At 39.0% G+C, this 15,884-nt stretch overlaps 2 protein-coding genes across 7 annotated transcripts in view; both read left to right on the top strand.

Annotated features, from left to right (window-relative positions):
- The first annotated feature begins 213 nt into the window (after nucleotides 1-213).
- LOC148363857 (golgin subfamily A member 7-like) lies at nucleotides 214-6,948 on the top strand. Its single transcript, XM_088337938.1, has 6 exons — nucleotides 214-360; nucleotides 628-750; nucleotides 817-969; nucleotides 3,506-3,607; nucleotides 5,487-5,538; nucleotides 5,615-6,948. The coding sequence occupies exons 1-5, from the start codon at nucleotides 352-354 to the stop codon at nucleotides 5,532-5,534; spliced, it is 435 nt and encodes a 144-aa protein (XP_088194064.1). The 5' UTR covers nucleotides 214-351; the 3' UTR covers nucleotides 5,535-5,538; nucleotides 5,615-6,948.
- A 751-nt stretch (nucleotides 6,949-7,699) lies between these two features.
- The window catches only part of r3hcc1 (R3H domain and coiled-coil containing 1), a 58,351-nt gene continuing 50,166 nt past the window's right edge, over nucleotides 7,700-15,884 (top strand). For 5 of the 6 annotated variants that reach the window (XM_088337934.1, XM_088337936.1, XM_088337935.1 and 2 more), the window contains exons 1-7: nucleotides 7,700-8,381; nucleotides 8,451-8,588; nucleotides 10,425-10,812; nucleotides 12,761-12,936; nucleotides 12,999-13,069; nucleotides 14,075-14,170; nucleotides 15,338-15,469. In XM_088337934.1, the coding sequence (XP_088194060.1) occupies nucleotides 8,515-8,588; nucleotides 10,425-10,812; nucleotides 12,761-12,936; nucleotides 12,999-13,069; nucleotides 14,075-14,170; nucleotides 15,338-15,447 (915 nt within the window). In that variant the 5' untranslated portion in view covers nucleotides 7,700-8,381; nucleotides 8,451-8,514 and the 3' untranslated portion in view covers nucleotides 15,448-15,469. The remainder of the gene's footprint in view (nucleotides 8,382-8,450; nucleotides 8,589-10,424; nucleotides 10,813-12,760; nucleotides 12,937-12,998; nucleotides 13,070-14,074; nucleotides 14,171-15,337; nucleotides 15,470-15,884) is intronic. The other variant, XM_088337932.1, reaches the window with a different exon arrangement.

Raw genomic sequence — 15,884 nt, 5'->3', positions numbered from 1 at the left:
AACTTTTATTATACCGGGTCAAGTATTTCCAACAAAAGTACTTGATAAACCTTTATTTAAACAAAAATCTGCTCAACCATTTAACTCAGAGAGAAACTGCACTTTTGAAGTTTGAGGGAAGTCTGACACCTTGAAAAATGAGCCGTGTTAAAACGGGGGTGCACTGGTATCTAACGATAAGACTTCTCACCGGAATATTTTTCTGTATGATAACAAAACCTCGGCGTCTCGTGCAAAATTCTGCAATAGAACCTTTTTTAATTTCAAGTTTCAAAACTAAAATGGTGTTAATCCACTTTATTCCAAGTGCGCACTACACATGCGCAGTAGCGAAGGAGGAACACGTCCACAATGGCTGAGGTACGACCTATTTTGTCATAAAAAGCCAAATTGTTTCGACTAGTTTAAAATAAAACGTTATTATGTGTTGCTTGTGATACATAAACAAACTGTGACTGTGTTTTTCCCGATAAATAACCGGTTCTGACATATAAATGTGAAGCTAAGAATGTTAGCAAACGTGTGCTAGCACCAAGACGATGTAAACAAGACACTTGAGCTTTTCTGTTGATACATTTCTATAAGGATTGCAGAAAATGTCAACTCATTGTGTCTTCTTTTGTGAAGACTCACAGTTTACAGGAGCTCCAGCAGCCGATTGTCAGCACCAAAGTGTTCATCCAAAGGGACTACAGCTCAGGAACTCTTTGCAAGTTCCAGAACAAGTTCCCCTCTGAACTCGAATCCAGGGTATGCACGTTAAACCAAATCTCCTTTACATTCTTGTTCATTCATTTATGCATTGCTGCTCTCTAGCTGGAAAGGCAACACTTTGAAGAGACCATCCAGACTTTAAACAACCTTTATGCTGAAGCGGAGAAACTTGGAGGAAAATCCTATTTGGAGGGCTGCCTAGCCTGCCTCACTGCCTACACCATATTCCTTTGTATGGAGACCCAGTATGAAAAGGTACCTACCCAATATTGGACGTTTGAAGGCGGATTGAAATGAAATACATACATTGTCAAGATTTCCTTGCTTTAATCTCGTCCTTATTATAAAAAAAAGGCCTGCTCGCCAATCAGTTACGGCCTCACAACTCAGCAAGGGTAGCGTGCGCTTCCTTGAATTACTTGATCATCACAGGCTTCGTTCCATGGTTATCTTTTTTTTTTCTGCTTCTCCCTCTAGCATCACTGTAAGTCCTTTGACTCATAGCAAATAAATGTTTGTATTTCTTAACCAACTTGGGTGCCGAGGTGCTTAACTTGTTTGGGTTGTTGGGAATTTAATATCAAAAGGTATCGTTTACCAAATTGTTCAAATTAGTTAGCTGACTCCATTAACCAAACACAACCTACATTCACCCAACAATGCGCGCTCGTTTCTTGATGGAAAAGATGAACAAGTAAAGCAGACATTTTCACACGGGAGCAAATTTAATTTCATTAGCAATTTAAGTGTACTCCATCGGAAATGGCCGAATTGGTGTTGCTCGAGTCTCTGTGTATCCTTCTCTGAAGTCCTCTAGCTTTTTGCTCTCGGCCCACGTCTCCCTGCAAGATGGCATCTCGACTCTTCCCATGGGCGTCGCGATGTCTGGAAAACTCAAAAAAACACCAAGCATTTCTACGTCATCGGGACCTTGTTCTCAAAACATCGCCTGCCGTCCTCCATCAGAGTCCTGTTATCAAAATTCCCTAGTTAAAATATTCTGCATTTGGAACGGCGTGACCTGTCATTGAACTATAGCCTACTCGGTGAAAATCTTCATTGCACTCAATAAATGTAATTTGTATTCAATCGTATAAAATCCTTTATAGTCTATCCATCCATCCATTATCTTCCACTTATCCGGGTCACGGGGGCAGCAGCCTTAAAAGGGAAGCCCAGACGTCCCAATTCCCAGCCACCTCCTCCAGCTCATCAGACAGGATCCCAAGGCGTTCCCAAGCCAGCCGAGAGACATAGTCTCTCCAGCGTGTCCTGGGTCGCTCCCGGGGCCTCCTACCGTTGGGACATGCCTGGAACACCTCCCGAGGGAGGCGTCCAGGAGGCATCCTTATCAGATGCCCGAGCTACCTCAACTGGCTCCTCTCAATGCAAAGGAGCAGTGGCCCTACACAGAGTCCCTTCCCGGATGACTGAGGTTCTCACCTTAACTCTAAGGGAAAACCCAGACGCCCTGCGGAGGAAACTCATTTCGGCCACTTGTATCCGGGATCGTGTTCTTTCGGTCATAACCCAAAGTTCATGACCATAGGTGAGGGTAGGAACGTAGATCGACCGGTAGATCGAGAGCTTAGCCTTTCGGCTCAGCTCCCTCTTAACGACGGACCGGTACAGGGTCCGAATGACGGCAGACGCTGCACCGACCCGTCTGTCGATCTCCCGTTTTATAGTTTTTGGACACGTGAAATAATTACTTGTTGATGTCGTATAGTGAGGAAAATGCTGTATAATTTTCATGTTATCATTTTACTCCACATTGTAAAGTGAAAACATAAAGTGGGGTCATCGTATCCACCGGGGTGTTATTGAGAGCACCCTGTAGTATTAATGGAGAGAGGGATGCGCTGTTTAAAGCCTATTGGTTGGCTGAAATTGGGAGTGTGTTGCTAAGCGGATTGTGGCAAATCCTGTCTGCTTTTAGGGTACTACTTTAAAGAGGTCATCCCTCTCACCTGGCCTTCATTTTGTTACTGCCCCACACTGAACAGGAAGAATACTGCATATTGTTTATTTATCTACGAACTCTTATCTTATGTCATTCAACTGGTTCAAATTATTCTGTCCGTACTACAAGGAGATCCACGAGTTCTGGATTTGCAAATGTTCATGGGTTGCTTGGTGAAAACGTGTCTATTTAGTCTGAACAAAATAGACATCAACAATTAGATTTGGTTTTGTCCTTCCATTGTGGACCAAAGTGAAAGTTGTTAAACCCAAGACTGACAACCTTTGAATCTTTTAACATTTTTTTACCTGTTTTAAAGTTGTCTGTAAATCCAGAGAAATTCTTATTGTGAGAGTAACATTACCAATATCAAGATATACCATCTTGTATTCACTGTGTGTGTTTTTTTTTTTCATTTAAGGTACATTGCTTGACCAGTACTGTGGGGTCTAAATCGACCTCTTACATGTTGTAGGAGAGCTATTTTAAAGTTGGCTGATCGCTAAAAAAGATACACCAGGCATTCGACCTTTTTTTTACAACAGCCAGTTGGAGAGGGGGAGGGGCCAGGAGAGGAGGAACTTACATCCATCTCCTTGGCCGCGCTCCTAACTCTGGGGGGCCATTCCCCCACCGAAATGCATTTATTTAGGCAGAAGAAAGAAAGAGAAACAAACGCCCCTTTGGGCAGTACCAATATTTGAAACAGAAACGTGATACCATCTGGTTTAGATATACACACTTTTGGAGAAGTACCCTAAGCCCACCTTACATTACAGAATTGTAACTAAGATACGTTATCCCTTTTTGTGTGTGCACAATGTGCAGGTGCTAAAGAAGGTGGCCAAATACATCAAGGAGCAGAATGAGAAGGTGTACATTCCCAGGAACCTGCTGCTGACGGACCCCATTGAAAGAGGCCTGAGAGTTGTATCCTGTGCCTCTGTCTAATATTTTTTCTCACTTGACGACTTAAAGTGTTAACAACAATTTTGCTGTCATATACATGAAAATATTTAACGTATTGGTATTAAAGCCCCAGTGTTTAATTTATAGTGATCCTAGTGGTATAATAATAATATATGTATTTAAATAAAAGACATGTCCTGAACATTATTTTAGGTTTAGAAATATGCCGTTTTATTACACAACATGAGACTCCCTTTGAAGAGGGTGACGTGTTTGGCCACGATCTTACTACTACGAAAGCCTGAATGACCATTTTACAAAGGTAACCTGTCCCGGTCATTGGTGCTTTTTGCAATTACCGTCCACTTAGCGCCCTGAGCTGAGCGCTGCAGAGTTCTGTGGTGTTGGCATCTAGAGATTTATTTTCCCCTGTTTCCTTTTATAGTCAGTCATGTCAGCCACTTGGCTACAGGCTATTGCAAGTGTCAAAGTCAAAAAGATAGAAGGACCAGTCTAGTCAACCTAATTGAACTTAATGAAAAGCTAAAAGCAATATTTTTTATGACAGTCGGTGATCTTTATTTTCAACAGGCACAAAAGACGAATTTCCTTGATACAAATATTCCCATTACATGATGAAAAGAGGTCTTCAACAATACAAACAGTAATTTTCTATCATTTACTTGGTGCTGAAGAAAATTAGGCTGTGTTACAAACTGGACCAAACTCGCATCACATCGAAACTGCTAAAATCATTGGCCTACCTGCACCAAACCTCTCAAACGGAAATAACAGGTCCATCATCCGACTGGCAAACACAATAGTCCAGGATATCACTCACCCACTATACCAATTTTTCATCCCGCTACTGTCAGGGTGTAAATAGTTTACAATATGATTCGAAAATGGAAGTCAATTTCCCTAAGGGGACCAATCAATGAAATCTAAATCTTTCTACCACTTACACCAGCTCTGACCAACTCTGGCTATTCTCTGTTTTCAAATGTTGTAAGTGTATCCAGCTAGCTATGGTCTTCAATTGTCGATCGCGAGAAGTAACTGCAGGTAATTCATCCTTGCACACACAAGAAAATACAGACGCTGCCCTACTTACGAACGAGATAGGTACCGGACGATCGTTGGTAAGTTGAATTTGTTCATAAGTCGCTTCAGTGCTATATTTTGTATGTCTAAGGTTTATATAAGTAACCTGTATTGTTATGTACTAAAAATTAACATTTCACAAAATATGTTCTCCAAAGATAAATAAAGTTGAGTTTAACTTACTTTTGCAAAATGCTCTTCAAGAAGTCCTCCTCCGTGGTAAAAAGTGGCCAAAAAAAAGCAATTCAACCATTTTCTCAACCGCATCAAGCTTTCTTATTCCACTTTCGTTTCAAGAGAAACGCCTCGCCTCTTCTTTACACTTTACACCAACCATATTGAATGGATGCACGAGATATTGAACAATAAAAATGTCAAAGTTCTTAGCGCGCTGGAGATACAGTATAGAATGTTTACACACGAACTAAGAAGAGGAAGCGGATTTCTTCTTTCGGGTGGATGCTGGGTGAGCTCTCACAGCGCCACACGGTGGTGGAAAGAAGCACTACAGTAATGTCCTGTACTCGTAAAAAGGTGCACACAATACAAAATCTAACTTACAGCAATGTCCGGATATTTTTGGACATCCTGAAAAAAATTGTTCGTATCTACTGTTTGACGTAAGTCGAATGGTCGTAAGTAGGGGAGCGTCTGATTTTTCCAAGTGGTATCCTTTGGACTTCTGTAGTATGTCTTCTCCCAATGCACACACTCCGTTCTAAGCCACTATGACCCTTACTGGCAAGACATTACAGACTGTCACTTGAATATTGTCCTTGACTGACGTGATTTTCAGGTTGAAATCACAGTCTTTGAAGACAGAAGTTTTGTCCCTGCAAGTTAAGTCTGTAAGTATGCGTTTATTATTATTATTATTATTTCAAATTCCAGCAGAATTTTCTGATTTCTTCCGTCATGCTGCAGTCGTGACTATTTTGCAGACTGGTGACCAACTGGCGTCCCAACAAGCACTCGGCATAGGCACTTCTCCTGAATCGATGTATATCTCTTTTTTTTTAATCTATACTGTATATCGTATACTACTGCCAACTGCCTCTTTTTCTCTGTACACGTGGTGGCTGTTTTGTTGGACACGGGGTAATGTATCAAGATGAGAGCGAGCACTTAGCTGATTTTCCTAAAACGTATAGTGTTGTGTGTATACCAGCAAGTGAATTGTGACACGTGATGAAGTAGTACAGTGTTCCCCCTCCATTATCGCGGTTTGACTGTGGGGTCCTCGATTCATCGCGGATTTTTTTTTTGCGTAAATGGCATCATTTCGGTGTCACTTTAAGAGTGCAAGTAACTAGTGATGGACAATTGACCCTCTATACATGCCGTTTTTGAGCAATCCAATCAGGGGCGCAAGCACGGGAACATCAAAACATGAATAGATGTTGTTTTCGCATTTACAAGTTGTGCTCTTACTTGCTTGCCAGAGGCATGGACTTCCGCTATACATGACTGGATACAACTGTGGCATGTTGGCCATTGGGGCAAAACATAAAACTGAAATGTTCCGGAGAACTCAACCAATACACATGAGGAATCTTTAGTGTTGCGTGTATCATTCGTCCTTGTGCTTTAAGCCCCAGTGTTTTGCGACAAAAATATCCCAATTGAGGAAAACCACTCGTCTACCGACAGCAATGCGCTCAAGTAAACAGATTTCTTGTGTTACGTTATAGTACATTTTGTTTTCCAAAGTCTGTTTTGCTATGAAAATCGAGGTATTCTCGCATCTAATCGGGAAGATGTTTTTTTAATCCTAATTTTTATACTCAAACAGGTTTTTGAGGTGAAAATTGCAAGTATGACTGTTAATTAGATTTTTTTAGGTCGCATTCGATGCCTTTACAGTGTTTGCTTTTCTGACCACCCCAGAGCCACTTTGCATTCCAGACGTGCTTGATTTTCTCGGTGTATTTTACTTGTGAACCACATTAATTTCATTTAGTTTAGTCTGGCGATCCTGGACTTTTATTGCTGGAGATCCAAAATTCAGTTTATGTTATGCATTGACACAAAATGTGAACTTCTAGTGAACATACCAATGACCCCAAATCACATTACATTAATTAAAAAAAAAGTGTGCCTGTTCGATTACAAAGTTTATTGAAAAAATCCAGAAACGGGGTTTGTTTGGAAACCCTTTATTGAATGGCCTTTTCTTGTTAACCCTTTTGTCACATGTTATCAATCATCAGGTAAGCATTTTAAAATGTTCTTTTAATAAACAGCGTTCACGTACTTAACATTTTGAGTGTGTGTTTATCGTTCATTGACAAAAAAGATATCTCAAACAAGTATAAAAATACAAACATTATTATGATTCCCCAAAGAAATTAATTTGAAATTCTGTTTTAATGTTTACACTAAAAACATTTAATATCGGTAAATCTAGAAAACAATCTTCAAAAAAGTAATAAAACATTGTGGTCTTATATAATAATATTTACTGCCTGCTAGTGAGTAAAAACATGTGTTTTCCTTAACTTAAATAATAAAAAGCCAAAATTCATGTACTGTCATGTAGACAAAACAGGCATGTTTTTAATAGTTGTAATTTGCATTTGTTTCACATGAGATGAGGATCGCCGAAAGGAAGCTGGCATTATTGTCTGACATCTTGCTGCTTGTCTTATTATATACCTTTCCCCCCTTCTTTTCCTTTATTCTTTTTGCTTTTTCTCTTTTCTGTAGTTTTTGTTTCACAGTTCCTTTTAAAAAAATGTCCCCTTTTCATTCTTGTGTAATTTAGCACTCGTTTTACAGTTGCACACAAAAAAATATTGTAAATACATTTTTACCTTAGTGACAAACTGACAATAGATGTCATGTCAAAAAAAATATTGCAAAAATGCTTTCTTTTTTTATATCAGGAAGATGGGGAAAAACATTATCCTCATTAAAATTATTGAAAAAATGAATATATTTCTCAATAGAGGGAAGATTTAGACAAACACAAACGATTTGGGGAGTTGTTTAATACTTTTTTTTTATTTTAAATAAGCGTTTTTTGTAGTTCATCTCCGTACGTTCACAAATTTTGGCCTCCCTTGGGATCCGTCCTATCACTAGTGTACAGTAGAAAATACGGCTATAAATATCACACCTTGTGGTCATATTACATACCCAATTCAAAAACAATTAGATGGATATATTTAATGGAAAAAAAACTTATTTTGGACACTTTTTTTTCATATAACTGAGTCGAAATGTTCCTTTTTTTAATATTCACGTCCGTCCTTTCTTGGATTTTTGTCCTCTCTAGGTATCCGTCCCACAACTACACAAAAACGAAAGCGCAATAAATATTAAAACCGACTTATGTTCTGGATTTAAAATGCGCTTCTGTGACTCACTCGACTTCTCCACCTTTAAACAATGTCATTCATAAGTTCTTTGTGACACGACATAATCGTCAAAGTTAAGTTTCTCGACTTCCGCTAAACTTTGACATAACTCAACGACTGGCATTTGCTAGCTTAGCGCGCATCATTTCATTATATGTTAGCTCCTAAGCTAGCAAATTAATTCCGCCTACTTGGCTAAAATATTAATTAAATCCTCTGGACACGCTGGCGTACCCCTGTTATGACGGACTTTACCCTCCTAAAGAAGAAAATGTCTTCATTCACCAAGTCTTGGACGAACTGGAATCATACCAGAAGAACAGCTCTCTAAGGTTGCCTCATGGTTTATAACGTATTAGCTAAAATGTTAATATGGTCATTATGTCTTCTGTCCCCAAAAGTGTCCTCGTGTTCCCACCTTTACCCAGCAGACTCCGATACCTGATCCACAGAACCGTCGAGGAAATGCCGGACTTCGGCACATTCTCTGTGGGTGAATGCTGGTGTCGTCAGCTGGTGGTTTGCCCCTCTCGGATCAGGTAGAAACACTTTCTGTATTGATAATTTTTTCATAATTCCCTATCATTTTGGAACTTTAAAATAGCAAAGGTTGAGAACCTTATGACCCAAAGAGTCATACAAGCAAAAATATACAGGTTTTTTTTGGAGAGAGCGCCAAGCGATCTATTTTTAAGATAAAATTCATCAAAACCACTAAAACCGCTCTCCAAACAAAAGCTTATTCATCAAAAATTCGATTTTAATGTAAGACGTTTGATGATTTGATAAGATATGATATGAATAGGGCGGCACAGTTCATGTCTTTGGAACCTCCAGACTTCCTGTGCGGAGTTTGTATGTTCTCCCCGTGTTTGCGTGGGTTTCCTCCGGGCACTCCGGTTTCCTCCCACATTCCAAAGACATGCATTTCAGGTGGATTGGCCGTTCCAAATTGTCCCTAGGTGTGAATGAGCAAGTGAGTTGTCTGTCCCTGTGTGCCCTGCGATTGGCTGGCAACCGGTTCAGGGTGTCCCCTGCCCACTGCCCGATGGTTGCTGGGATGGGCTCCAGCACCCCGCGACCCTACTGAGGATAAGCGGTACGGCTAATGAGAAGAGATGAGATGATATTAATAAGTAACAATGCCAGAACACGCGTCAAGTCAAGTCATGTTTATTTCTATAGCCCTTAATCACAAGAAGTCTTACTGTAAACGGTAGTTAAGTAGTTAACTGTAGTTAAGTCTGTGCCGGGTATACACTGGATGGAACTACTTACTATCATGGTGTTGCCCCGGCTTCAAACACGCCTTTCCATTTAACAATAAGCTAAATAATTGTGTGAATTTCATTTTATCTGCAAGCCAAATGTACTCAAAGAGCCATAATGCAATGGCTCACGAGCCATAGGTTTCAGACCCTTGGTTGAAAAGGAGTAGGAAGAATAAAAAAACTTGGGTCTGACTCTTCTTTTTTTTATTCCTTTCCAACCTGCCTCAGATTTGTATCCTCCAGTCTATGTGAGTCTTTAGCTGTCATAGTGATTCAGTTTGACGCAATTTTGATATTCGCAGATTCTCAATATAGTATATGAAATCTGTTTGGAATTTCTCACATTTTGACCAAAAAACACCATCAAATATGAGATGAGCTTTGTCAGAATCTCACACGTGGAAAAAAATGTTTCTCTCTGACTAAAACCACTCTACATTTTTAGGATTCCATATTTGAATGAAGATAGCAAGAAGGAGGAATAAGTAACTAAATGATCCAAAATAACACTATTGAAAAAAAGCAGTGTCGGCTTTAACATAAACTGCCTAAAAAGAGGTTTGTATATTTTTCTAAAGATAGAATGACAGAAGGGGGAGGAATAAGTAACTGAACTGTCACATTTAATATTTTGAACTTCGTCTAACTTCAACTAGCTCAGGCGTCTGGAATCTTTTTGACCTAAGTTGCTCTGTGTGCTTGGCTGGCGTTTCTGGGTGTTTGCAGATTTGTTCTTTGGGTTTTCATCATAAAGTGTCTCAACAGTGGACTTTAATTGTTTAATGATCTTCCATATCAAGGATTGCTTGGCGACATACACCCAAAATGGGGTCTGTTGGTGTGACACATTGACTGTAAACTGTAGTGGGGAGTATGCTCTTTATATAGTAGACCAAACTGTTCATAGACTCGAGACTGCGTTTATCAGAATTGGAACGCTATAGATGAGATTTGCATGAGTATCATTTTATCTCCAAGCCATATGTACTCGTTGAAAAGAGCCATAGGCTCCTGAACAAAACTATAGATGTATATATTTTTTTTTCTTTAATGTTTTTTTTTGATTGATTTTTTTTTTCACTAAAACGGCCTCTTGTTTTGTAGAGCTGAGGACCTCAATGCAGAGAGGAACTCCAGCCTGAATGAAGAGCCATCCAAAAATAAATCTTCCAATCGTATAAAAACGCCCAAGAGACCAGATAGGGCGCTTTACATCCCCAGAGCTGCGCGAGAGACTCTCCAAAGTTCAAACTCAGAACTTTCCAAAGATGTCCCTGAAACTTCTGACTTCATCACTAGTCCATCCAACTCATCCGAGGGAAAGTCTTCACTAGTTTTAAAAGAAGGATCCCTTCCGCCTCCAGTAGATGGCGCCCTTGAACAAGACAACTCAAAAGAAGGTGAAGCTAACCTGAGCCACGACGACGTCACACTATGCTCCCTGGGTGAAATGAGTCTAAAAGAGGACGATGAAGAACCCTTGATTGTACAGGTAGGAGCACCTGAAAGGGTTTGTATGACCCTCCTCCATCTTAAGCAAGGGTGTTGGGATTGTGGGACGTGGGCTTTTGCTAAAGGGTTTTATCTGGCCCATGAGACAACGCTGAGAGAACCACAAAAGAAAAATGAGCAAAAACACAGGTTATGGTATTTGGGAAATCCCCAAAATACATTGATATACAGACAAAGATAGGTAAAGTTAAAATAGAAAAAAGTTAGTTTCTTGAAGTGATAGTTAGCCATGATATTAGCGTGAGTGGAGACTCAATATATATACAGCATATGCAAATGGGCAAAGAGCATTGAAGTTATGAGTAGTTGCAGACATATATTTGACCAGAAAACCTTTCAAATAATGTACTCTTCATTCATTTTGCCTTATTTAAGTTATTGTATATAGATCTGAGGAAATACATAAAAGAGTAATATAGAATTGCTTATTTTATAAGAGAAAAAAGTCAGGATTTTGCATAGAGCTAAATATAAAGAACATACAAACAATAATAACATTTAGCATTTGAAGATATAGTGAAACTTAAATCCCTATTACTATACAAAGCAAGTAAGCAGATACCAACAAATATTCATAGATGTTCCTCGAAAGAACAGACACTCCTTATCGCAGGGGAATTCATAAGTTCAATGTCCAATATTCCCGCACAATATTGAAAAGCCATTGTGCTACCCAAAAGCTATTCATTTATGGAAGGAGTTATATGATGACCATAAAATGTCCCGTATTTATATCATTTAAAAAATATATACTGTATATATTAAACATATTTTGGATACATTTATTAAAGATTAATATATTAAGATTTCCTTTGTGTATTACATGCTATAAGAGTCACTAGCGGTACTATTAAACTGCATTTTAATGTTTTTTTTATTTTTCCTTTGTGGGATGACGTGTAGTTTTCTTATTTGGATTTTGAATCCTGTCCGAAGTGAATATACCAAAGTGAAATTGCCATATGGTGAGTGATAGAAACCTCTGAGCCCCCAAAAAAGTAGAGTTGATAGTTCTTACGTGTAAATAATACTGTATACAAATGTAATGTAAATATGAGTCGCCAAGTCATTATAAAGCACTTGCGATTCTGAACTAAATAAAGAGAGGGACATTGTGGGAGGTAGTTCAGGCTATAGCTTATCGCCATTTTCATGATGCCAATTCTAGACCAGCATTTTACATGATGGAAACAAATAACAGACAGGGATCTTAGAGACGTAACTACCCACGCATGAGAGCTTAAATTTTATACAGTTTTGGGCATGAGAAATAATCTTTTGTAGTCTGTTATAGTGTGTGGTCTGTGCCTACTCCCTTTGAGCACATGTTTGATATTATTGTTTTGTTCAGCATTTTTTTGTGCAAATATGTTGTTGTTCCTTTTTGTTAATTAGTGGTCAATGCTTTTTTTTAGTGTTGTGCCTGAATAAACTTCCTTCTAAGGATCGACCAATATGGTTAGGTTAGGGCCCTATGCGAGTATTAGCATTAAGAGGAGGCCAAAAACTGATATTCAGAGCCAATATTTATTGACTGTAAAAGCCTAAATATTGTTATAATGTTTAATAATGCAAAAAGAAACAAAGAATATTTATTATAAATTCAAATACAACTTTAAAAGCTCACTGAAACATTTTACAGTAAATTAATTAGAATTGAACTAATATGACTTCTCTCAAAAACTAACTGTGCAGGAAATAAAACTAAGCTTAGCAGCAACTCGCATAATGGTACATAGAAAGGTAAATAGCTTTTTTTACAATCAATAAATGAGGAAAGAGATAGGAGTGGGAGAGGGAGGCTTGGCTGCATCTGAGCCTAAATAACCTAGTTTTGAACATTAAATCGGCCCGCCGAATAAAAAAAACACTGACGTTAAATCCCCAAATATCATTGCGGATAATCGGTTGACCTCTACTTCATTTAGATAAAGACGCACCTTCGACCAGGCGCCACTTTTGCCGTGCAGCAGGCCTGCAACGATTACTCGGCTTTTGAGGACGTGCTCATCACCCCGGAGGATTTAGGCCACGTCATCGAGATTTACGACTTCCCGGCCTTGTTTAAAACCGAAGATCTCTTGGACGCCTTCTTAGAGTACAGGTGAGGTTTTCTTCACCCGTTTCCTGGTTCAAATGTGTGCAGTGTTGTTGTTTTTTGAGCAGTGAGGGCGGAATGAAAATCACTTGGGTGGATGACACGCACGCTTTGGGCATTTTCGCCACACAAACGGCAGGTGAGATACAGCAGATTATCAACTGATTAAAAAGGGATGTTATCTGATTTTTCTCGTCCTATTTTTTTCAAGATTGCAGCTATTTGTTGATCAATTTATAGTTCCTGTGATTGTTTTTTGTAGTTTGAATTGCAACTCGGAAATAAACTGGTCACTGTCAATTAATACATGGGGAGTTTTTTCTTCTTTCATAGTCTTGATATTCGCCATCAATTTGGTTATTTTGGGGTTAATCCAGTGCTTCTTAAATAGTTGCGTGGGCACATTTCACCTCTAATTATTTGGGTAACTTTCTGTGGGGTCTAAAAAAGACCATTGACGTGCGGGAGAGCTAGAAACATTGGCTAACGATAGAAAATGCACCAGGCAAAGACTTAAGTTTTTAAACCAGTTGCAACCGGGGAGATCTCGGTCATCTCCCATCTGCCTCTGTGTTTTATTGAGATCATAAGACATGGAAAAGTACTGGTATGTTGAGTCAAAAGACCAAAGACCACCCCCTGGAAAAGTACCTACACATTCAAACTAAGACAGGAAGACTGAGAGACGTCATCAACCTGATTAGAAATACACACCTTGAGTTAATACGTTTAAGCCTACTTTACACTTTCCCAAAAACCAAGTGCAATTGCAGAACCACTACACTAGGAAGCAGTGGTGTTCTCATTGGCATTTCTTTTTACATTTAACATCCACACCTTGCACGTAGCACAGAGAATAAGCATATAGTAAGTATGAAGTGGAGCAGTCTCTCAAGTGGCCCCATGAAAAACTAGATAACCCTGATGAAGAGGCAGACTTCTTGGGGGGTGGTAGAGGATTTCTTCTTCCGAGGGGGGACGTGACAGAATATAACTCTAGAAGCACTGGATTCATCCTTTCCGCTTTCCTTGAAAGTAAAACTCTAAGCCCAAAAGTAAATTATGACATAAATGATGAGAATGTGTTTTTTATTGTCATGTACTTGTTTGTGATGTATTTTATTTTTGTGTGTGCTTTTTACAGCGCAGCAAGCCCTCTTCATCGGCCACCCTCTGCTAAAAGTTCGAACTTTAGCTGAAGCCAGCAAAAAGGCCAGAGGCAAGGCAATACGAAGAGCAGGTAGGATGTTATTATGAGGGTGGCTACGATTAGTCGGCTGTGCCTTACAAATGTATTTGAAATTAGGTGCATGCAGTCTGTTGCTAAAACAATTTGATTTCAAACATAAAATTGTGACGTTCTTTTGATAGACTTGGCAGTTGACCACTGAATGTCCTTCACAAAATACACAATTATTTGTATATTTTTACTGTTGCAAATGAGCTTGTTCTTGGTTTACATGGATAAAAAAAGGTTTACTGAGGAGATCATTTTTTCCTCGTGCCATGAGGCTCTTTAACTCCACCCGGGGGAGTAAAAGCCAACATTAAACCCCACCCCCACATTTGCATATTACCCTCTTTTCATTACAGTGTATTTTACGTAGCACTATTTAAATAGTTGATATCAACATGGGTATTTTTGTATTTTATTTCTTTTATTTTATTATTTTATTTTTTAACACAAGGATACTGCTGGAAGTGTGAATTTCCCTATGGGGATGAATAAAGTATATCTAACTAACTAACTTGATTTTAGTTTATTATTTATCTGCCTGTCCCCCCAAAAAAGACAAAAGTTCATTAACGGATTTATGTTTCTACTGACTGAGCACTGTGCCCAATTGATTTTAATTTTAATTTTGTACCAAACTGCACTATGTTCAATAAAAGATGTGTTTTTCATTGAATCCATATTTTTTTGCGATTATTATCATCTGCGACATCATTATTACATTAAAAAAAAATAATAATTATCTGATGGTATGACCAATCATTTCTATAGTCAACTATTAAAATAGGTGTTAGTTGCAGCCCTAGTTATTATCATGCTCCAAACATTTCACCAATTGCTTAAATGACGTGTAGATAGATAGATAGATAGATAGATACTTTATTCATCCCCGCAGGGAAATTCACATTTCCAGCAGCATCCCTGAGCTGAGAACAATACAATAATAAAGCAAAAAGAATACAATATACAAATACCCAGTGTGACGTGCAAATGCCCACTGTAGCGTGTTATATAGAATAACTAAATAGTGCTACACAGAATACATATTGCAATAAGATTCGGTAATATGCAATGTAGGTGGTGTGGTGTGGTTTACTGTGGGCTTTTACTCTGCCGGGTAGAGTTAAAGAGCCTTTATGTATGTAGTTTTACCGACTCAGCTATGTCTTGCAGAATTCATCCAACCAGTAAAGGAACGCCCTAAGGCAGACATCGCTGTTGCGAGGCGAATGGTCGCCCGGGCTCTCGGCCTAAGTGGAAGAGGACGAGGGCAGAGCCTCTGATGGAAAATTCTGGCAAAAACAGGTGAACGGAACAGAAAAAGTCCCTTGTGACGTACAGATGTTTGTGTTAGGGGGACAAATCTGTCGAGAACATCGTTAAACAAGGTTCACGAATAGACCCCTTCTGCGTTTGTAAACCTTATGACGGATGCGATGGGCGGGGCTTAGCTTGGAGGCAAAAGTTACAGTGAGACGATATGTCAACAAGCATACACGCTAAAAGTTTAGCTTTGCAACATCGAAACGGATCGCTTTTCTTAATGTTCCGTTTGCCCGATGATAAACATAGTTGTGTTTTCACGACGTCGCCAGTCACTAAAATATGTCATGCCACATACCATTTCAAAATATACTCATCACAGACACATCATGGTCAGTCTGAAAACTAAAACTATAAAAACGGGATAGCTCCCCCAAAAGTGCTGGGAACTGCTACT

The sequence above is a fragment of the Urocampus carinirostris genome, chromosome 6, assembly GCF_059441175.1.
Source record: "Urocampus carinirostris isolate Australia breed hairy pipefish chromosome 6, RoL_Ucar_1.0, whole genome shotgun sequence".
In the NCBI taxonomy this organism is placed as follows: Eukaryota; Metazoa; Chordata; class Actinopteri; order Syngnathiformes; family Syngnathidae; genus Urocampus; species Urocampus carinirostris.
This window is presented reverse-complemented; position numbering and strand designations above follow the sequence as displayed.